The following is a 24,201-nucleotide window of genomic DNA, read 5'->3' as shown; positions in this document are numbered from 1 at the left end:
AGTTTTTTCTGCGCTGTGAGCGTATGTCCTCCTTACCTTATTCGGTCCTCGTTGTTTTGCACAGTTTAAAAATGAACAAAGTGCACCAGCCAGCCTGCCAGAAGACATTGGTTTGCAAACAAATGCCGTTCTAAATATGTGATGCCAAGGATCTATGCAAGCAGTGCCGTTGGATGCTGGGTACGCCTTTTCTTGCAGTTTGTCAATTAGCTAGTAGTGTGTAATATTGGAACATTTGCTCGGTTGCTTGCCGTTCGAGGTGATACTAGGGTTGCAAGTATTTTTAGGGACCACAGTGGCACTGTTGCGAAAGCCGGGGCGTAATGTTGGCTGAGTTACAGCAAGCAGTTATGTGAAGTCACGGCTGCGAAAGTTTACTGCATAAACATTTCACAGAGCACTTGCGATCGCGAAACACCCTCCAGCCTTGGGGACTAGCGTTGTCAAATGGTGTACATGGAACTTGTTTACAAACTTGTTTTGTGAAGGCTGGCCAAGTGGAAGCGCATTTATTACATGCAGTTTAACGAAGTAGCTGTAACGGACCTTATAGTGTGAAAACATGCTTTCGTTTTGCGACCGCACCCTTTATTGTGACGCGCTGTTCACAACAGCAACCGCTCTGAACTATCGGTTTGTGTGTTCACTAAGCGAGAGGCTCGGGATTGTGAAACTTGATTCCGAGATCAGTGGCCTGTTTTGTGCAATCTGTAACAAGTAGCCACGCCGGCCGTTTGAGAGCACTGTGGTGAATTTGCGGTCGTCATGTCGGCCCTACGTTAGGCACTCCTTTTAAGCGGAGACGGTGGCACGTTTTTTTTTTGTATTTGATGATTTCATAGGTATGTGATTCATGTGTTCCGCAGGTGTCATCATAAGATGAGACAAGAGTGTTTAAATTAAGTCCGGGACACTTTTTAATTTGCTCACATGGAATGGTGGAATTGAAGACAACAGTGAACAGTGAACAAAATAAATAAGTGCTGGCTTCCCACAGTGAGATGCTTTCATGATAACTTTTTATGTTTCTTGGAATGACCTTGACTAACTCCAATCACAAATTATTTCACAGCTACTTCAAAAGCATCTGAATTAGGTGAAACATTGTAGAACGCCCAGAAATTCGCCAGAACGCCCAGAACGCATTGTAGAAATTCCAGAATAGTCCGGACGGATAGTGATCGAACATTTCAAAACAGCTTTTTAAAGTCATCAGCAAATGCCACACACAGTTGACTAACATCATTGCTCATAAGATACAAAACTACTCTTAGTGAGACCCCTCGATGAAACCATATGGAGGAATTAGCAGTTTTGGAGAGTTGTTTATGCACACTGCTCCTACACTTAGTGAGGCAGCACCTCTGCCATTTAGCAAGTGCACAAGAAACACCAAGTAAACATTTTACGCAAAAGCAATCGTAGTTACACAGCCAAATCCTCTCAATCTGTCAACTACAGGAAAATGTGGTAACAGTGGCTTCGATTGTACATATGATATAGAGCCGTGCAGCTGTCATAGATCCCACTTGAAGGGCAAATAGCCGTGTTTGTGTTTCCGAGCAGGCTTAAAGCTGAGGCAATACACAAAATGTAGAAGAAAGCCTCAAAGCAAAGTTCACCTTACAGTGTTCAACAAAACTTGGCCATGCGATGGGCAGTAAAACTTTACAGTATGAAGGAGGGGAAAGGTGAAAAGTTTAGACTGGCAGCTGCAAGGTTGCAAGTTAACCAGTGCAACTTCAGCACTGTAACGGAAGACCTGCTGCTTGATTGTGTCATGGCCAGCGGGGAAGTGGTTAAATCAGAGAGGTGGTCGCTGAAGGCTGTCTTAAGGATCTTGAAAACACCGTGTGTCTTTAAAAAGAAACTGGCAAAGCAGTGCAAAAAACCAAACATATGTTGCAGTGTACAAAAGCCTGTGATGCATTGGAGTGCACCATAGAGTCAGGAAAAATGCCAAGGAAAGACAAACATGCACAAGAACACCCAGCAGAATTGCAGACTCAGAGCTGTGGTCACCTTTGGAGTGTTAGAGAGCTATGCTACTCTTTTCAAGCAGAAAAGAGCATAGCTATGACCAAACAGTGCAATTTGCAGCAGTCTGCCGGACTGTTAAAAGACGATCAAAAAATCAAGGCCCCACCGCGGTGGCTCAGTGGTTATGGCGCTCGGCTGCTGACCCAAAAGACGCGGGTGCGATCCCGGCCGCGGTGGCCGAATTTTGGATGGAGATGAAATTCTACAGGCCCGAGATGCGATGTCAGTGCACGTTAAAGAACCCCCAGGTGGTCGGAATTTCACTACCGCGTCCCTCATAGCCCGAGTCGCTTTGGGACTTTAAACCCTAATAAACCATACCAAACCAAAAAATCAAGAATTATGAGAACAGCACACATGAGAACTCACATCAGATTTTGGAATAGGAAGACTTCAGGATAAGGCCACTGTCAGGGGCACTATGCACCGTACTTTTACTGAATTATTCATGAGCATCAATCGTGTGGTGCAAAATTCCTTCTTAAAATGCATGCGTGTCCAGCTCGCAGCACAAACCTGACATCACAAGCAAGTGCACAGTGTTGCGTGCGGTACATGACACGCCCCTCAAAATCAAGTGTGTTATCAAGAATAGACATGTTGCATTTGATCTTCTCGAGAAATGTCCTCAGTGCAATTTTGCACTTCGGACATTTTCTAGCACATTACTCCGAAGGGAGTGGGGCCTTTTTTTTTGGCCTCTTGGAACAGGGTTGACCTGGTGGGCGTCCAGCTGGCACCCTTTTGGAGCCCCTTGTCAACCCTGGCCGGCGTCTCGCAATACTTGTAGGCTGCACCCGGATTTGACGTCCCCGGTGCCTCCGTGCTGCTGCAGTTGCCTTGAAGGCAAGCATAAGCCCAGCTGCGTCATTTCCATTGGGCACGCGGTCCAGCTCATGCCCAAGACACCGCAGGATTTCTAGATATGCAGGGTTGTGCTCATTCATGGCATGCAGGCGGCGCAGCTGGGACTCCAAGCTCCGGTACACATCTTCTCTTTCCTGCATGAAAGGTTGTGGAACTGAATGACTAGATTCTGTCTACTTTGAGCGTTTCGAATGTTCAAAGCTCTGTAGCTATCATCTGCCCTGTGATGGAAGTTCTAGTTGCAGGCTGGGCTACAGCAGCTGAGGATTGCCATGTTGGTTTTCTTTCTTTTTATATATTAGCATTCTCATTATTTGCATGCACACTTCTTTGAAATTAGCCGCCGCGGTGGCTCAATGGTTATGGTGTTTGGCTGCTGACCCGAAAGACGTTGGTTCAATTCCAGCTGCGGCAGTCAAATTTCGATGGAGGCGAAATTCTAAGAAGCCCGTGTGCTGTGCGATGTCAGTGCACATTAAAGAACCCCAGGTGGTCAAAATTTCCGGAGCCCTTCACTACGACGTCCCTCATAGCCTGAGTTGATTCGGGACATTAAATCCTCATAAACTAAACTAAACTTGATGAAATTGTTACAAGTAGCCAATTATGACCGTGGCACCCTATTGCTATCTTTGCAGTAAGCTCTGAGCTGAATCAGAATATTCATTTGCTGGACATGAAACTTCACTGTAGCAAGGCATACCTCTTCATGCATATGCGGTAAAGACCTGGTCAGTGGAACAATCTGAGTTTAACATTCTTGATATATAGGTCCGTTGCAAATGTTCCCAGCATTTACAGACAAAACTGTGGCTCATTTATTCATTCTTGCCTGGTATAGCCTTTCATCTGAATGGAAAGCTGCAGACTTGAATGTGCTACTAACATCGGCAAGGTAATATGTATCGCACAGAATTCTAGAATTTGTATTTCTACACTAGTGTTACTTTCAGCATGAACTCTAAAAAGTGTCTTTTCTACAAGTTTGCAAAGATCAACCAGAAAAAATGTTCGTTGTCTTTACCTGCACTGGCATTGCTGAGGAAAGAAGGATTTAGGATGAGAAGGAAATTTACAGGGAATATGCACCTGGGCAAGCTGGGGTTGATCACAGTCTTGCGCAGTAGGTGACAGCTGTCTTGATGTGGAGGGCTGGCAGTCGTCTTGCATGTGGCTTGCTTCACAAGCCTGTGGGTTTTTGTAACTGCAGCTTGCCTGGTCGGGCTCTTCTTGAGGCTGCTCTCCTTCAAGGAAGGGCATAAAGAAATCCAGAGGGGGGCACTTGTTGCCTAAGGCCAGCTTGCCCAATTGATGCCGGTCTCCTGTGTTCAGGGGCGGAGCATTGGGAAACAATCCCCCAAAAGTTTCATGGACAAGCGCCTGGTGCTTGCAAAAAGCACCTTGTTTTCCTGCTGCGCAGCTGCACATTCCAAAATCTGCTGACACTTCATATATTGTGTCTTGGCGTGTGGCACTGGGCACTGCATAGAGGTTGTGTCCTGTTAGTCGTATGGTGTCAGCAGCTCCTGATGGCATCCGGGAAAGGAGCCATTTGTAAGCCAGGTGATGACTGGCAACACGGCTGTTAGCATGGCGGAGGATGCGGCTCTCGAAGTATCTCTCCCACACCACGGCCACTGCATCCACTAGTGCAACGGCGTTGAAGGCCTCTGCTCTGCTGAGCACGATGTGTTTTAGGATACGGATGGTGGCCTCAGAGAAATTATTTGTGTTGTGCCCCCGTGTGGTGATGTTTGCACGAAAAAGGAGCACCCACTCCTCTTCCCTTTTGAGGAATGCCTTCACCCGTTCTACGTAGCCCTGGTGGGATTCAGACCCAAGCCTGGCTTTCGCAGCTTCCAGCTTCTCTTCTGTGTCAGCATACATGACCTGTAGTTGGAGTTTGGAATCCTTTAGTGAGAAATGTGCCAGTGCCTTTCACATACACATATGCACATTTACGCTGTGCCTGTAATTTCGCACAGTCCCCCTCTTTAAAAAAGAACTACATTTGGACAAAACTTGCTCCTGGAATGTTGACATTAGTTGCCGTCTCTGGTCCTTGCCAACATGGTTGTGGGCAGCTGTCAGCCAGCGCCACTCTGCCTGGGCCACATGAAAATGGCACAGAAGCTGCCTGGCTGTAGGCCATGTTTCCTGCAGTGCAGCCTTCTCTGCACTGGAGTTGTCTGTCATAAATACGTGTGGTGCCTGCAGCGAGAACAATAGCCGATTTCAGCACGCCTATCAAGCCAAGAACAATTAATAGCTTTTAGTGTTTGTTCTTCACGTGACCTGCAAGGATTCATCCTTGGATCTTTGTTTTTTGACTAACAATATTGTGGCTAGCTTTCTTCTAGAAATCTGACTTTACATCATCTGTTGCCAAACATTTGCACATAGTGTGAATCCTGGCGAATATCCGCTGCTTTCAGAGGACTGTTGTAATGAGGATCACAGACAAGAAAATTCTGCCGCAGTTTAAAGCATATCACTATGCAGAAGTGACAGCGTATGCATACTCTGGACCCTGGCTTACTAGTAGGGGTTGGACTTTTCGGTTGAAACCAAAAAAAAAAAAAAAGAAAAGAAAAAGGTCAGTATCCATGGCATGGATGCCATGGCTAGCTTGCTGTTAAGTAGAAATAACCCAATCTGCTTGTCGATGGAACTGCATAACCAGGCCTGGGGTTAGGTCCGATATCGGTGACCAGAACCGACAGTGCACTTCCTCACCAGAGCAGGATTTGGCCGCCCTGGTGTAGTACTTGGTCAAAACCTCCTGTATTAATACACTAGTTAACCCTGTCTCCAGCGGCAGCTCAGCAACTGACCAAGGCAGCAGCCAGGCCTGTGACACAACAGAGGGTGCCAAGAATCTCTTGCTCTGGACAGACCGCCGCTGGAAACTGAACCTGGTGACTGTTAACTCTAGCCTTATCCAATGAGGCTAGTCTTGCAAAGCTTTTTGAGGAACTAGCAGGCATTAAATGAGATGTCGTGGGGCATAGCGAGGTTAGGACAGATAAGGCATATACAGTCCTAAAAGAGGGCACGTACTATGCTATCGTGGATTAGTGGAGATAGCAGAACTAGGTGTGGAGTTCCTTATCAGTCAGAATATAGCTGGCAACATAGAGGAATTTATATTATTAACAAGAGGGTGGCAGCTATCGTAAATAACCTTAAGTGCTAACTGAAGGTGGTACAAACGTATGCACCCGCATTTAGCCATGATGACCAGATCACTGAAAGCTGCTATGAAAACGAGGAATCTGCAGAGAACGAAATAAAAACACACTGCAGTGTACTGATAGCTAACTTCAATGCCAAGGTAGGAAAGGAGACCAGGCAGTAGGCGACTATGGTATAGGCTCTAGGAACAGCAGGGGGGGAGTTATGAGTAGAGTTTGCAGAGAGGAATAATTTATGGATCATATTCCTTCTGAAATGAAATAGACTTCATACTGTGCGCTCATCCTGGTATCGTGCAGGATGTGGAAGTTCTCAGAAAGGTGCGTTGTAGCGGCCACAGGATGGTAAGGTCTCGATTTAGCCTATGCTTGAAGGGATGGGAAAAAACAGTGAGACGGAAGCCCATTAACGCGTTAGCGGTAAGAGGGAAAGTAAAGGTCTCACTGCAGAACAGATATTCGGCTGTAATCAAGGGCGACGACCTTAATGTTCAGGCATTGGACGACAGTCTCACATCTATCATTACGTAGTGTTCAGTAGAAGTAGAAGGTAGGATGGTAGACTGCTTACTGCCAAGCTCTCTGAGGAGACGGAATATTTGGTTCAGAAATGCTGAAGCATGAAAGCCTCTAACCACAGGTACGGAATAGAATCAATACGGAATAGCTAATCAATAAGTGCAAGGTAACCGTCATAAGGAATTTTAATATGGAGAGAATTGAGTGTGCTCTGAAGAACGCAAGTAGCCAGTAATGTGAACATTTCAGCATTTTTGCTTTTATACTGTAGGCCCAAAAAGTTACGTATGCTTTCTTTCTAGTCTGTACAACAATTTTTTTACCTTTAGAGAAATGGCTGTTCGCATGTTTGTATGACCATTGCAATTTTACAGGAACTGATATCATTCCCTTTCGTGCCGCCGACATGTTAGTAAACTGCAACATTCTGTTCCCCTCTATTCTTCACTCAAACTTGAGCCGTAACTGCACCCTCACTGAGTGCATATGGCGAAGTTATGGGTTTTGTCTAGCACAGTGTTGAAATATCGCTCTTACATTTTTCATTATGGGGTGCTTTCGTGAACAATATGGCAGCCTAGAATTGCATCTCTAACACTGACCTACAACCTCTTGCAATGCTTGGCAGACAACCACATTTTATGGTGATGAAGTAATGGGGAAGGAAACATGAAGGCATATTTTCTTGAAGTTAGCTTCTGCAATGCACAAATTAAAGGCAGTGTTATTGTTTTTCCTACTTACGGCCTGACCTCCGAAGCAGAAAGGATGAGTGTCTTTTAGAAGTTGAAATGCAGCCATGTAGCCTTCTGTGCTCTGCTCATTGTGAAGTAGCACCGCTATTGGCACAGCACCAGCCATTGTTGCCACCAGCACCACCGTGGTTACTTTTGACAAAGACTGTACCTAGAAAACGGCCACGAAAGTACAGTGCGCGGGTGGAGGGCAGTGCGAAATGCGTAGGAGGAGGAGGTAGAAGAGGAAAGGCAGGGAGGTTAACCAAAGAATAATCGGTTTGCTACCCTACACGGGGGGAAGGGGGTGAGGGAATAAAAAGAAAGAGAAAGGAGGGTAACAGAAAATTGAAGTCACAGGGAAAGTCAGCGTTCGTTGAAGTCACAGCCTGTCATGCAGGCCAGAAGTTCGCAAGAAGCCGAGCAGTGCCCCTTCCCCCTTTTGTCGGTGCAATCATGAAATAAGATACCACGTAGTACACTGATTTGCTTAACATTTCCTGGTGATAAAATGAGTCATGGTCTTGTCATTCTGACGTGCCCACTTTCCTCACGACACTGCTGCCACGCGGTGAATCTACCCTACAAGGGTGCATGCATTATGTGGTGAAGTCCACCTGGTAGGCGTGTAGTTGCGAATTTCTCTGGAAAACAGTGCGCAAGACTGCAGAACATTCTACTGCTTGCATAATCCGACTGGCGACATATCATTTGATCGACATATGCGTACTAAACTTAACGCTTTCCAGTTTTCAGCTCATTCGTGCGTTCAGTCGTTTCTTTTCGCACTGCATGTCAGGCATTCTTCGAAAATGAAGTCTTGTGCAGCTAGCTTCTCAACTATTATTACCTTAGTGATACTTGTTGGGTATGTTAAGATCGGCGAACACAGGCCTGGGAGGAATTCCAGTAAGACGTGAGTCATGCAACAAAGGTGCGGCGGGGAACAGCGGCGACGGCGGCGGCGTCAGGTGGCCAAGTCTGCCCACGGGTCGCCGGACGGAGTGATGCCATGAAAGGTCACGCTGTTGATTTTACTTGAAAGGCGACTGCTACATTGACTGAGGTCCTGCGTTTCGGACATCAGGCGGGGGCGTACAAGGCCCCTCATTCACCTGCTGGGAAACGCAGCGCACTTACTTTCCCAGGGGGCACCGATCTCAACACAGTGCTGAATCGACACGACAGCCTTCGATGACGTGTCTTTCCCCCTGTCCACCGGCTGGGAAACGGCGTGGCCTTCCTTTCCCACGGAGGTGCTGCACCTGCCAATTCGACACGACAGTGTTCGAGGTCTGCTGGCTTTCCCCTTTCCCATCGACCGAGCTGCGGGAGAGTTCAGCACTGCCCCTTGACGTGGGTGGTACCGCCAGCGCCCACAACTGTCCACCTGACTGGAGAACGTTTTCCGAACTTTATTCCCTAGTCAGAGATCTCGGGAATACGAAGGGCATTTAATGGGGTGTTGTTTTGTAACCACCACACTCCTATCTAGTCTGTAAATATGTACAATAAACCTTATGTACAGTTTCCTCCATATCGGAGTTCGACATCGTTCTTCGGAGCTGGGACCTGCGGGGCTGAACGAGTCAGTCAACTCCAGGACCCCTCCGTCTCCAACAGGTGGCTAGTTGGTGCATGTTTCCAGAAAAAGAGTTCAACATGTGCATGTTATAAAAACAGGGTTACACGTTCATTTTCATTGTGCTAAAGCACTACAGAGTTCAGGCGCTGACTGAAGGCAGCAAAAAACTAAATAGTAGCACATGCTGCACAACGGGCGCTATAGGAGCAAATATCAGACGCGTGATGCCCGGAAAAAACAAGCTAACTACTTTAACAGCGTTTATATTCATCAAAGAGAGTTGACAACATCTCGCTTGACTATCGGCGCCGACCTCATGCCCCCTAGAAAGCCTGCGGAAAAGAAAAGGTATGTACAGTCGCCGTTAAAAGTAAATGGAAGGCGACTTTGTCAAAAAAATTAATTTCTTTAAATCTAAAGCATAATGGTCCATGTTTGTTGGTGGACAGTGCAATTCGCGCAACCACAATTAGTCTGCACATGTGTATTCAAGGATGCATGAATTAAGGGGGGGGGGCGTAATTATGAAATTTTTCGTTAATATTGCCTTCCATTTACTTTTGACGGCACCTGTACGTATCACTGCATCCACTGGTATACGTTGCACGGACACCAGCGGATGTGGTTTTCCTCTGTGCTGAGCCTGAGCTCGCTCGAGCTGCTCGCAAAAAGAGAAAAAAGCTGTGCAATGACGTCGCGCACACGCCTGCGTAAAGAGAACAACAAACAAAAAAAACGCGACGAGAACCCAGGCAGTGCGTTTGAATCGAGTACAAAGCGCCGCGTTAAACGCAAAGAGGAAAAAAAAGCTGGGCGCACCCTCGCGCAACGACAAAAACAAAAAATGCGACGAGGGCCGAGGCAGTGCGCGTGAATCGAGTCCCTGCATGAAACCAAAACCGAAACTTCTCTAGAGTCGCTTTGCAAACGCTAGGCGCCGCCAGCGCTGCTTCAGCCGACGGAAGTGGCGTGATGTCACGTGATCGCACTCCTGGGCGTCGTCTGCTCGAGTGCGTCTACGGGATATGGTTTGGCAATACGCGGCCCGGTGCTTTACCTCTGAGCTACGGCGACGGCTGTCAAATCTGCTTTCCGGGGTATTTCAGTTTACAAATAACCTAACCTTGAGAGTGTTCATCAGCGCCACCCACGTTCGTAAGCGGCGGACGTAGTACGTCCTGAGTTACCGCTGGTGTGACGTAGAACGCCATCGAACGGCGAGGGTGGAAGCTGTGTGACAACTCTCTTATGCTTCCTATGGCGTCAAGGCTGCCAGAACCGAGACAAGCGTTTGCGGGTAGGTAGGCTGGAAACGCTGATTGGTCAAAAAATATGACGTCATACGCGTGACGTCATAGGTCACGTGATATTTAGTGACGTCATGTCCGGTTGGGGACAGGCATGTTTTCCCTAGATTTTTCCTCGCCACCGCTCGTCAGCGGACGGGGCTGCTCGCGAGGAGCCGAGAGGCGAGGAGGCAGCGTGCACTGCAGCGTTGCGGCGTTGTCTCCTCGGCGTGATCCCCGTCATGTCTCTCGACCCGCCGCGGTGGCTCAGTGACTATGGCGCTCGGCCGCTGATCCGAAAGACGCGGGTTCGAACCCGGTCGGGGTGGTCGAATTTCGATGGAGGCTAAATTCTAGAGGCCCGTGTACTGTGCGATGTCAGTGCACGTTAAAGAACCCCAGGTGGTCGAAATTTCCGAACCCCTTTCACTACGGCGTCCCGCATAGTCTGAGTCGTTTTGCGACGTTAAAACCCCAATAAACCATAAACCCATGTTCTTCAGAGCGCGCGCGAGATTAAAAAGCGCACCTGTCGCGCTGCGCTGTCACACTGCATGCCTGCTTCTGTGCATTTCTTGCGAACTCCTTTCAGTCATACTTAGCTATACTATTGACCAAAATGCTTCTTAAACAATTATTTCAAGTTTTATTGCTATGTATAAAGAATATGTTTGTAGCAGGTGCGTGAGCCCGAACAAAAGAAAACTGTTTTTATTCCCCTTCAGTATTCCTGCTTATCGAGACTTGAGCATTTATATGTTGCAGTACAACTTTTTTCAGGCATCACAACTGATGTTTCGATGTGTTTGGTACATATTCATCTTCAGACATTTCATGTCTGTTGTGTAAAAAAAATATACGAAATAATACTTGACTGCATCAATTGTGACTGAGGCAACTAGCATCACGTATAGCATGCTCTTGAAATTCCTCTAGCTGTTGCACAGAAGTCTGTAATTGACTTCATTGTAGCTTCATACTTGCACCATTTAAACTCCGCACATAGCTCTTTTTTCACAAAAGGAAATGTGATTAGGTTTCTGAATAGAGCTGTGCACGGGCCGCAATTTCGAACCCGCGCCCGGCCCGGCACCTAACCTACCGACAGGAAGCCCGGCCCGACACTGAAGGACCCTGAGCACGCTCGTGCTCGGCCCGACCTGCAAAGCGGCGACGACACAAAAAGAGAATTTCAGGAAAATGAGTTTATTTCAATGACATTCAAATTTTGACCTCGCATTCCAGGTCACAGTTTGCGATTACACAAGACACAACGCATAAAGGTATAGATATTTATCACTCTAAATATGCAAGTTGTTCATTGATGATGACTTGATCTAAACAAGAGCGACGCTCTTTCATTACGAATCCTGCGGCGCTGAAATTTTTCTCGCAGCTTGAATTGGTGGCCGCAATGGCTAATACTTTCATAGCAAGAAGAGAAACGCTTGAAGTACGAAGGGGAGTGACAGACGTGGTGTCGTAAGCCATGGATGGCCTGCCACGACAGGAAGACTTTTTGACTTGCCAGAGGATAAGCGAGCAAATAAGCGACAGGGCGGGGCTATCCTGCGAATGCCGATGTGGCCGCGACGTCCCTGCTTCTGCTATTCACGGGCAGGCACGGTGCTGTGTTCACTTCACTGACAAGCGATTACGGCGAAACGCAGCAAAAAAGGCTGCGCCAGAATAGTACGAGCTGAGCCGTGGTGGAGGCGCCAGTGACATTCTTCTAATGCCATTCATGTGGTGTGGGCCCCCCCTTCACCCTCGCCCGCGACTCCCCGGCCGGAACCGGAGAGAGTAGCTCCTGCCTGGCAGGCGGACAAGAGAGAAGGCTGCCGGCTCTGCAGTGCGCTGCGAGTGGCGAGTGGAAAAATTTAACCATTTCCCGATGTGCTGCTGCGCGACTCCGTGACCCCGCGACCTCACGTGCACCGTACGCTGCCCTGCCTCCTCTTCCCAGAACCTTCCTTTCTTCTTACAAGGCGCCCAAAACTGGTTGCTTTTCCCCAACATTGGTACTTGCTAGAACCAAAAATGCGTTTCCAGCCCCAGCTAGGTTTTTTTTTTAGCGCTTGTACTATCCTCCCGTCCTTGTACATTCCCTCCTGGATGGTCTAGACACAAATCACTTCCTGCTGTGCATGCAAGACGCCCAGCGCACCACAGGCATATTCGCACTTCCACATATATGATACATGCTTTGCCCAACTTAGAGCCCTGGTCGTTTGGTTGTGAGTAACACCGTATGGCGCGTAATGCATTCTCGTCAGGCAGAATTAAAATATGAGAAAATTCATCGCAAGATATATTTCCTTGTATTCTCCAAGTAAATTACTTCTATACTAACTCCTCCCTTCTGAAGTGACCTAAAGATAAAACAACTCAGCGTGTGAAAAAGGTGAATGCAAAAATACACCACTTTTGTGCAAAATACAGTACTTTTGTGCAAAATTCGCAGGAAGTGCACTTAAATTGCCACAAGTGCATGGCCAATTAAGGAAAAAAAAAACAAGGGCAAAAAGGAGACGCACAACAGGAACACAGGACGACGCTGTGTTCTGTGTTTCTGTATTCTGTGTTCCCAGTTCTGTGTCGCCGTCTTTTGCGCTGGTTTTCTTTCTACAATCGTGAACCAATTAACTCGCCCAGCTCTCCACTCTACTGGACCAATAAGGCGTCAAGCTTCACAGTGCATTACTGTTATATCTTACGCTACATATTTTCGAATTGTTTTTGCTGCAAAACAGGTATAAGAGGTCGGCATACACGTCTTTCATTTGCTTAGGAAGAAAGCAGCGCAGCCAAGAAAGTTACTACCTCCTGCCAGTGAAAATTTAAAAAATGCGGTTTTTTCAGCGCCAGTATAAAATCTTTGCATACTGACGGCATGTTGAAATTTTCGTTAATGCACCGTAATAATTATCTCATGAAGCCCCAGCTCTTGTGGCCCAGGACGAAGAGTACGATGATTTATGGCAATATTTGAAGTGCATTTTTGAACCAAGTTCTTATTGCTCTAAGTTCTCCTAAGCAAATAAAACTGAAAATTGTGATAATTTTGATAATGCTTTATGGAGCTAACACTACCAGGACGTGGTAAATAAACAAAAAATACATTCTTTGATAAAGGCCTGCACGCTGCACTTGTGCTGCTCATTTATTTCATGCTGTCCATTTTCTCAGTGCAGTGTCTTCTTTGATAGGCATATTTCTGGCTCATTACATACTTTGCTTCGGTTCACAATTCTTCTTTTAGCTATATTTCATCCACTTTCCTGCCATGATCTCTATTCAAACGTAATTTGTGTAATTTTGCTTTGTCCGGTCTCCTGCAATGGTCTAGTATATACGAATGATGTGAAGACCTGTTTCAAGCTGGTGCACTATAATTCAGTCTAACCTCCTCGATCACGATCACCCAAGCCTTTCCTTATCTGTTGCCATACTTTTTTATGGAAACACTTCAGAACAAAGCGCCATGATCTATTTCAGTATTGTTTTATTTGTCGATCTAATTTTTTCGAAGATAACATATGGAATACCAACTCCCCTTTAATGTCCCCGTTCTCGTCTCGAAGTCGCGAATTTTTAGATGTGCGCTCAGTATTCTCGTTAGTGCATTTGTGCTCACAAGGGACTATAACAGCCAACGCGGCGAATACGCTAGATTTAATCCTGACAAATCGATCTGTCATAGTCTCACCTATTACATACCTGCCAGGCATCAGCGACCGCTTGCTAATGCACTCTGACATTAATCTAGCCACTCCGAACACTAACAAAAAGAAAAAAATAATAATACGAGACTACAACGGAGCAAATTTTCAGGCGATAAATAATGAACTATTTTTTTTATCGATGCTTTCCCATAGCTTTGGTGTCCGCAGCATTCAAACCAACTGGAGGTTGTTCACAGCTATAGTCACCCAACTCACAGAACAATACACTCCTGAACGCACTGCTACCACCCACTCAATAGCTCCCTGGTGTAATAATCATATTAAACGTTTATCTAACAAAAAGAAAGCCTCTACCGCATCGTAAAGTTCTCGCCAACTAGTGAGTGATCGGACTTCGTATTCAGCGGCTTCCAACATGTATGTTCAGGCGCTCAAAAGCGCTAAAAGCACTTCCACTCACATGTAACCACCAATGTCAAAAATTCTGGCGGGTCATTAATCCTTCCACCGATGATAGTTTTGCGTTATCTGACCCATTAGGCGACCCCATCCCTTCCGACGTTTGCATCACGATTCTTCACGGCGCAATCACTGACAACTTTACACCCATATCTGATGTATACATATGCCTACAACTCACCACTTCAACTATGTTTTCATGCCACCTATACCTGTTGCTCCTACTGGTGTGAATAAGCTTACTGATGGACTCAGAGTTCATTCCGCTCCGGGTTATGACTGTGTTACTTAAAAAGCACTGCAGCTTATTCGCCCATTATACTAACCAAACTTTTCCAGCATTGACCAGTCAACGCTGCTACTGAGTGAAAGATCGGAAAGGTGGTTACAGTCTACAAATCCGGCAGCAAAGCATCCCCTATTAATTATCGTCCCATATCCCTTACCAATACTTGACCCAAAATGTTCAAACATATAATATTCACCAACCTTGTTAACTTCCTTTCATTGAACAACTTTTTTATGTCAGCGCAACATGGTTTTCGAAAACCTTACTCTTGCGAAACACAGTTAATATAGTTTACACATGCATTGCACTGTATTCTAGATCTATCATCACTAACTGACTATATATTTCTGGATTTTTCAAAGGCTTTCGACGATGTATGTCACAACCTTTTGGCTCACAAACTAAAACATCTGAATATTGACTGTAACTTATTGAAATGGATTGAATGTCTACTTAATCGCTCACAATTAGTTTTTGCTAACGGTTATAACACCTGTTTTACAGAGGTGTCTTCCGGAGTTCCACAAGGTTCAGTTCTTGAACCCTAGCTACTGTTCCTGATTTAACATTAATGATCCCCGCTCTCTTATGGATTCTCATATTCACCTATTCGCTGATGTTTGCGTCATTTTTAGAGAAATAACCAACACTAACAACCTTACATTACTTCAGTCAGTGGCGGTCACAGAGAGTGGTTTTAGGGGGAGCGGACAGACGGCTGTATATAAAAAAAGAAAAAATAGAAACAACGATTTTTTATTTTATTTGCACAAAAATGTTTTGCGCTTTTTTATTGAAAAATAAATGGCGAAAGGTATAGACGTTATACCTTTACTCAATCTTTGAATGTTAACGTTTACGCGAGCAATATTCATTTCGATACCAGTGGAAACGAGTCGACTTCTGAGATATCCCGCCACGACATGTCCACTAAGGTCAAAGCACCTGCCCGGACATTTCACTAGTGGGGTTAGCGGCCTTCATTTCTCAGTTCTGGGAATTGGCTTTGTTCCGCCCTCAGACCCCTCCTTCAAGGCTGCAGGTCAGCGCTCCTTGTCAAGCCAGAAAGGGATGGTCCCCTCGCTGGCGTCGCTGTGTCCCATGGTGGGATAAAGACATGAATAGGTGCCCCCCCCCCCCCCCCCGTCGACGAAGTTGTTGGCCACCGCAACGGCAGGAGAATGGCCGCAGGTGAATGCCAACGCAACCGCAGGTGAATGCCATGCCGCCGTCGCCGCCGCGCGGGTGGCATGGCAAGACAACGGTGGCGGCAAGGCAGGAACACGATTCCTCGACAATCACAACGAATTGTGCTCGTATAACTATCAACCTGTAGAACGTGGAATTGTGTGAAATAAGACAGCCGCTAACAAGGTGAACATACAAAGCAGGGGACTACTTGACGAGACCGCCACTGACTTCAGTGCGAAGAATGGTGAATGCAGCTATATATGAACAAATGCAAAGTCATGCGTGTATCTAGAAAAACATCCGTCCCACCTCACTACTACATCAATAACATTTTGTTGGAATCAGCCTCATCATATAAGTGCATCGGCGTCCACATTACTTATTATCTTAACTGGTCTCTTCATACCGAGAACATAATTGAAAATGCTAATCGCATGCTTTGCTACTTACGTCGCAACTTCTTTAACGTTCCTTTCAATTTGAAACTACTGCTTTATCAAACACTAATACGATAAAAACTCGAGCATGCAACACGTTTATGGCACCCTGCTCATGACAACTTCATTAATGATCTTGAGCTGGTGCAAAATAACTCAGTGCATTTAATCCTTGTTAACTACAACCGCACAGCGAGTATAACTACTATGAACTCTATCTGCCTCCCATAACTGACATCGCGTAGAAAAGTGTTTCGTATCACCCTGTTCCACAAGCTGTACCATCATCCCGCTCTTCGTGATCACCTCATCCCCCATACAATTTCTGTATCCCGCCGCATTGATCATGATCACAAAGTCGAAAGTATGTCATGCAACAGAAAATGCTGCTCGCAGTCATTCCTGCCACGAACCTCATGCGACTGGAACCACCTTCCCGCAGAAGTTGCCGGCACTGAAAATTATGAGCGGTTCGGCGTAGCACTAGCTAACATTGTATATTCAGGCGCTGTTTAATATTCATGTAATCAAGTGTATTTTTCTCTCAGTTTTCGTATATTTACCATTCCCCCTGTGTAATGCCACTGGCCTTGAGGGGTAACATAAATAAATAAACAAACAGAGTAATATGCAAGCATCTCACACAACATTCACTAATATTTTTCTTTCTCTAATAACGATTTGTAGACAGCCTAAAGACTCATATTTCACTGACGTGAAGGTTCATTTTTCACAGTCACAGTTCCATACTGTAGAGCTCAGGATAGAACTTGTGCTGCATCGTTCTTCTTCTGTGTGTGTCCATGTACCCCAAACTGAAGTTCTTATTTGATATTAGCAGTTGCAAATTCAAGCCTTCTGCAGGATTTGAAGGAGGCCCAAGGAGCCGAGGTCTAATTTTATGCATATGTAAATGTAAACAGCTAATCTATCTGTACTATTGTAACTTGCATTCTCTTTTTTGCTTTATGTGCTGTTCTTATATTTCGTGCCATAGTGCTGAATGTCGTATTTTTTGTATGTATTATAGTGTAAATTGATACTGTATGTCTGCTGTCAAAGTTTTCTTTTTATTTACTGTAATGCGTGATTGTAATGTTTATCTCTTATATTGTTTGGTGTACTTTCCATGTTCTTTTAAAGTACCAACTTGTTTTCCTACGTTCAAAACTCATCTAATGGTCCCCCGGGCCTTGTCAAGCTGTGTGCACAGCTTTTAGCCCAGGGTGACCAGCCAGACTTTTCTGGTAAATAAAGTGCATTGACTGATTTATTAATTCATTGATATGCAACTTACAAATGATTGGAAATGAGGGGAACATGTGCACAGGGCGGAAAGCGCGTGGTCTGCCAGGAAACACTGAGGTGGCCCCGAGAAGGGCCTTTAGTAAGGACGACATCCGTTTTGTGCCTCTTTACTAAGCAGCGACGACACGGCGTGCGCAGTCCTCGTTTGGCCCGAGCTGTCGAAGCAATCCTTGGTAAAAAAAACACGAGGGAACAAAGTCGTGCTGTGTATGCAGATGCGATCGCCTTGTGGTTCCATTCACGGCGAACAATCATCCGGCAAGCCCGGCTCTTTCGACGGATTCAGGAAACGACTGAAAAGAACAAAAAGTAAGGAGCGAAGAAAGGTGCACTGCTTACAGGTTAGAACACAAAAAAACAAAGCTAGGTGCTGCACTCGGTTAACCCATTCAACGAGGCGTGGCGTGAGCTTTAAATCCGATTTCGACAAGGTGTGAGAAGTCGCTAAAGAAGCAAAGGTACACTGCACTGGGTGAATGATATAGCTAGACTAAGCGCAAGTCATAACTTCGCTAAAGCCACACTGCACTCGTTTAACCCTGCAACGAGGCCTAGCGCGAGTTCTGATGTCTGGCGCCGATTTCGACAAAGAGAGGGAACACGGCCGCGAGATTGGATGCCCGCAATCTTCCAGGAAGCAATAAGCGGCCCTGGTTGTAGCAGCTCTTCAACGTCAACCTACAGCGGCGTGGCGGCGAGCAGTAGGCCCAGCGTCCGCGGCGAACAATGACATCGGCTTCCGAGAAGCACATCCAGGGAACGATGCTGCAAAAAAAAAAAGTTGCGTTACAAGCACCGCAATTTGGTGAGTCCTCAATGCACGAGAAAACTTGCGACAATGTAGTTCAGTCCTTACCTCGGGGTTGAGAATGCGCACGCCCGACAAGCGCGTCAGCGTAGCTGTCAAACGGCGGTCCTCAAAGCGCGCCTGATGCGGATCCTTGTAGTGCCGCGGCAAAAACTTTAAATACGAGCACGACACTATAGTCGGATACAACTTAAGTCTGCAGTGAAGCTCCGCCCACATTCAGCCTCTGCGCACAGAATTCCTCCACGACAAAAAAGTAGTCCGCTGCTTAAACGTTTCTTATTACCAAAACAAGAAGTTTATCACAAGAAAAAGAATTATGAGCTCTATTATTTTGATACGTGGATTGTTTGATATAGTCAAACATTAAAAAGCTGATTTCGTTTGCAGTTGCCATTGGCCAGCGGAGTAATACAAGACGCCACGGACCGCGGCCCAGTGTTAGCAACTGCTGTTTTTTTAAGTTGTATCCTACTATAGCCACGTACTCCTGGCGAAACGGCGAAAGCCGCAAGCAAGAACTGCACAGAAATTTCAGCTGCCTGTCGCCGACGAGCGCACCACGCACGAACGCCATAGCTGCACACGCCTCGAAACGAGCGCGCCGAGGATCACGAAACGAATGCCCGCTCACCACGTACGCGCGGCGCGGCGGGTGCACCTAGCGATTCCCCAGGCGCTCTAGGGAGAGGTCGACAAAGGCGCGCTGACGCCACGTCCGGTTGAGAACGAGGGCGAAGTCAAAAAACGTCACGGAGAAGCGCATCCCATCGGCCAATCAGCGTTTCCAGCCTACCTACCCGCAAAGGCTTCTGAACCGAGGCCCTCGCTAAGCAATTAAGCAAACAAGGGAAGGGGTTGAGGGGCTCGTTATAAATATGAGAGAAGCCAACAGCCACAGAAACCAAGGGGCACAGGGGCACATGTTGTTTTCCTTGTAACTTCTTGTAATAAACACATTGTGTCACAGCTCACACCCTATTTGCAATAACAGGGCGAGTTTTACATTGTCACAAGCCCCTTCGATGTCTAATAATGCCATCCACAGCGGTCGTTCTCGCAGCTATTTCGATGCACTGTGTTAAATCAAGCTGTCCATCTTTATTTGTCTTAATCCATTTTGCGGTTCTCCCAAAACTACAGTCACTAGTGTTTACGGATGGCAGCGCTATCTAGAAGTGAAAAATAAAAGCTGTTACTTGATAACGTTATTATGTTTTGAAAGCAGTTTTTTTTCTTCTTTTTCTTCTTGTACTTTCTAATTTACCTTTTGAGGATCTGTTTCATTAATTTTTTTTTGCCAGAAGGTTGTTTGTTTACTGATAATTTATAACTTTGAAACTGAAACACAGTTTGCGCCATTGGAAGTGTCGCTGCAATCCGTAAACCTAAATTTTGGCCAACTTGAACCACCGTTTTTTTATGCATGAACCCTATGGGTATCTTAACTGTAATATTCTTGGTGGCTCTGCGTCATACAGTTTCTTACTATTACCTAGAGGGAAAGCTGGCGGCGCTGCACTTCAGCCACCATGGACGCCCAAAGCATCATGGGGCGGTGAGCTACTTGTTGCGGGACAATCGTAGTTTTTCGGGAATACATAGTGACACTACTAAGACGTTTCATTCCGAAAACGCTGTTTGTGTGTGCGCAGACGACTTTCGCGCGAACGCAGTGTACAAAAACCATAGTAGTGAAATTGCAACGACACACAACGCCAATAAACGGTTTCACTTTTCTAAAATGCCATTAAAAAACCTTTTGAAGTATTTAAGCAACTAAATTTTTTTTGAAAACATATTTCCTTTTAAAAGTGCGCCTGTTGAGCACAAAATATTAGTTTTTATAATGTTCAATACTTCGCCAATAGGAGAGCCAATCGTCTCTTATTTTGGGCAAACTTTGCACTTAAATGCTTTTCTGCTCGTTTGTTGCAATCGTTAGACAAGATATTGAATGCTAGGGCGTTTTTAGTTATCAAACAGCTTTATTTTTTTTATTATTTTTTGGCCAAAAGTTGAAGTTCTGCAGTCAGTAGCTCACCGCCCCATGATGAGTTGAGCGCCCATGGTGGCTGAAGTGGTCTCGAGGGGTCGCCATGCAAACTCCCATAGACGGGCTGCCAGCTTTCCCTCTAGGTAATAGTAAGAAACTCTATGCTCTGCGTAGAGCAGCAAACGGTTGCATCAATCAGTCGCCGCCGGCGCGTGCACCGCGGTGTTCGTGGCAGGGGAACGCGCTATCGTGGCTGCGCGTGCTCGCGTTCGATCTGCCACAAAGACGGCGACAGCAGTGGGTGCCATGCCGTGGTGAACTCTAAAGGTAAGGCACGGCGGGTTTATTTCTCGCATAATAAGCAGACTGTAATGAATTGCTAGCTTGTTAATCGTCTCGTCGCGCGCGGTCTTGCAATGCTTTCCTTGATGACGGTTACAGGGTGACACATATTCGCACACACCGTCGCGTTCGGTCTGCTGCCGCCTAGCTGCCGAACGTTTCGGGCCTCCCGATTTTTATGCTTACCCGATGCAGTCGGCACAGCATGCTTTGTCATGCCGCACCGGTCGCGCTACTGATGACAGCTGTGTTCATTCATTTGATACAGCTTTCAAGCGTTCACATGTAACTGACGTGGCTCAGTTCTGGCTACTTCGAGGATGTTCTTAACTGTTGCTGCTGTTGTAGTGAGGACCCGTGCAGCCCGATCGCATGCATTTTCAGAGCTGTTCGTCGTCTGCTCTTCTGTCAAACTGCGTCTTTGCGTGAGCGCTGGTTAGGTTAGCGACATAGATATTTTTAGTTCGATTGTACGAACTGGCGGAAGTTCGATCTTGTTTAGAGGCATGGCAAATCTGGGGCTGATTTGCAGTTTTTAGGGTGTATTTCGTTATAAGTTACGGCCTTTTATTGTGGCTCACCCGTGTGTTTCAGATGAGTCTCACGGCCCATATCGCCCATATGATTACAGGCGGGGAATTCAGTTGCGGAAAAGCAGTACAGACCAGCCGGTGTCACTGCGCATTTTTGCCTTTTTCATAAAAGCGAAGGATTTTTTTTTTTCGCATATTCGAAGTTGCTATGTGTCACTTCTCGCATGAAACGTTTACGAGTACTTGCCTTTGGGAAAGAAATCCGCCGTTTTCGAAAGATGTAGCGCCCTCTGGGGAGAGGCGAAAATCCGTGTGCTAGTGGGTGAAATCGAACGCTCGTGGGAGAGGCAGGCGCGATCTGGTTCGACAAGGAACCACCTGTGCAAGCGTAAGTGGCAAGTGTGCAAGCACTTGCTTACACGTGTTTTAAAATAAGTGTTTTTCATATCTACATAATATATATACAAAATATCTCTTTCAAAATATGTCTGGATGTGAGTCCTTCTGTTTGGAAACAGCCAGCACACTTACTTATTCTAGTATTACATCCTCAAAGGCCCAATTAAAGGGGTATTACATGAGACTGGAGTTCTGGACACATGGTTGATTCGGTGGATGATCTGAGTGATGATAAGTCTCGAATGAAGTACGACGGCATTGGGCAAGTCAGTCCAGTCCTTTGCAGTGCAGACAGAAAATGATGATAGATGAGCCGTTGTAAGGGCAGATACATTGGGCATGTTTATAATGCACCCTAACGATCGTGCACACAATGCGACAATAAATTTTCACAATGCCAGAATCTCGCCGCCCCCCTATCTCGTATATACAGGGTCAATCACACTTAGAGGGAACACGGCACCACGTGCCTGCGCACACGAGGAGCCGTGCTCCCTCTAAGTGTGATTGACCCTGTACAATGACAGGTAAACGTTTTATAGTGTGGTAATCTGTCGATACAGGCAAACTTCAATCTTGCTGCAACGGCCCTTCAGGCGTTTTAATAACAAGTTTCATGTTGCTGCTTACACTGAGGTCTGCCCCATGTGATTTGTTGTTGCGTGTGCAGAATGCGTTCCCAGCTGAAGTTTCAGCTGTCGTGGCTGATCGCGGAGAATGAGCACAGTCATGACTGGCGGCTCACTGCCTACCGAGCCTTCTTTGCAAAGCAGGCGCCTCTCCTGGACACCGATGCACCGTTTGTGCTCACCGAAGTGTACAGGAAACCCGTCAAGAACCTCTATGAAGAGGCCATATACCAGGTGGACTGCACGATTGAGTGGTCAGCCACTCTGTGGTTCAACCTGTCTTACAAGTACCAGCAGGTAGGGGCATGGTTCCGAGTTGGCCTGCACATATGGCTTATTTTATTTTCATTCATTTATTACTTGCTACTGGTGTTGTACAAGGTCTTGGACAGGAGGGGCAGAAAATTTAGTAGAAGGGGAGTAATTACTCATTGGCATCCACACAAGCCCAGCCATACAGGTACAGAGGTCAATAAAGCTTTGTAGGGCGCTAGCTCGTCGTGCATACTGAGACTGGGGAGCGCTAGGTTCTATACAAGGGAACAACACACACAAAGGAACAACACGAGACACGAGCGCAATTTTTTTTACTTACAACTGAGTTTATTTTCGACATGGCATAAATTTATACACATCTTGTCATGGGACACACAAACATAAAAGTGTTAAAACCAGCCAAGATAGCCGAGCACTCGAAAACCATGCAAGATACAAGCTATCCTCGCAAGTCATGAATTTTAGATCTGACCAGCTAAAAACAATCGCTCGTGTCTTGTGTTGTTCCTTTGTGTGTGTTGTTCCCTTGTCTTGAACCTAGCGCTCCCCAGTCTCAGTAGGTACAGAGGAAAGCTGTAAAGCTTCCGAAGAAACTGCTTAGTTAAAGAAAAGTTCATCCTGGACTTACGAAGTCTCTGTGGAAGTTGTATACATTTCCTTTGTAGCAGTACGGCTGCGCTTGGGCGGGTGCCAGTGATAATGGACACTTTTGAGTTGGGCGTACGCAGTGAGCTAGCATACGCAGCGACTCTGCGGGCAACGAATGTGCATGCTTAGAACGTTGCTTATCTCGCAGTGGAGCTCTAAGCCCCTTTCCATATGTTGGCCAGTTTCTTACCATCCCTCATGACTGTCATTGCATCAGGGTTACTTCCATTGCAACATGCCATGAAATGCTACCGTTGAACAGCTTTCTTGCACAAAAAGAGAGCGTGCTTGGGAGTGCATCTTCAAAAAAGAAAAAAAAGATAATGGGTTGTTTGTGTGGGAGGAGTGTGCTCTTGTAAATCTCATTGTCAAGAAAAAAAATGGAACTGCATTAAGAGACTCTGTGCATGATTGCTTGCAGTTGGCCAAGCATAATGAATGTTGTACATGCTGTGCTTTGGCTGCCACCCTAGGTACTAGCGTGTGTATGATTAGTGTGGTTAATCTGTGGCAGTATGATTAGTAAAAAAATAAAGTGGTTGAAGGAACTGTGGGAGAGGATTAAGGCATGCTTATGTGCTTGGAGAAACTAAAAACTAAAAAATGCACTCCAAGTAACCCAGGGTTTCTTAGGAACAAAGTTTGAATACCCACGTATACTGAACATGCCTATATGTGCTCATGTTCCTGGCACGATCACGTGGTTCTTTGGAGTAAACAACCTCACGTGATGATGACGGGAAGGATGGTTTATTGGTTTATTGGGGCTTAACGCCCCAAAGCGACTCAGGCTATGAGGGGCGGCGTAGTGAAGGGCTCCGGAAATTTCGACCACCTGGGGTTCTTTAACGTACACTGACATCGCCCAGTAGACGGGCCTCTAGAATTTCGCCTCCATCAAAATTCAGCCGCCGCGGCCGGGATCGAACCCGCGTGTTTCGGGTCAGCAGCCGAGGGCCGTAACCACTGAGCCAC

At 46.2% G+C, this 24,201-nt stretch overlaps 1 protein-coding gene and 1 pseudogene across 10 annotated transcripts in view; one reads left to right on the top strand and one right to left on the bottom strand.

Moving 5' to 3' along the window:
* Positions 1-1,596: 1,596 nt before the first annotated feature.
* Positions 1,597-5,146, bottom strand: LOC149357911 (uncharacterized; annotated as a pseudogene). The gene is made up of 3 exons (XR_016291901.1): positions 4,930-5,146; positions 3,997-4,797; positions 1,597-3,041 (listed from the first exon to the last, which is right to left on the bottom strand). The product of XR_016291901.1 is annotated as an uncharacterized LOC149357911 (transcript).
* A 15,345-nt stretch (positions 5,147-20,491) lies between these two features.
* The window catches only part of LOC149357903 (uncharacterized), a 286,652-nt gene continuing 282,942 nt past the window's right edge, over positions 20,492-24,201 (top strand). For 3 of the 9 annotated variants that reach the window (XM_089584956.1, XM_089584958.1, XM_089584955.1), the window contains exons 1-2: positions 20,492-20,726; positions 22,344-22,599. In XM_089584956.1, the coding sequence (XP_089441082.1) occupies positions 22,345-22,599 (255 nt within the window). In that variant the 5' untranslated portion in view covers positions 20,492-20,726; position 22,344. The remainder of the gene's footprint in view (positions 20,727-22,343; positions 22,600-24,201) is intronic. The other 6 variants (XM_089584957.1, XM_089584960.1, XM_089584963.1 and 3 more) reach the window with 4 other exon arrangements.

The sequence above is a fragment of the Amblyomma mixtum genome, chromosome 3 (assembly GCF_055824585.1).
Source record: "Amblyomma mixtum isolate Tamu chromosome 3, ASM5582458v1, whole genome shotgun sequence".
Lineage (NCBI taxonomy): Eukaryota > Metazoa > Arthropoda > Arachnida > Ixodida > Ixodidae > Amblyomma > Amblyomma mixtum.
The sequence above is the reverse complement of the archived record's forward strand: the minus strand, read 5'-3'. Positions and strand labels throughout refer to the sequence as shown.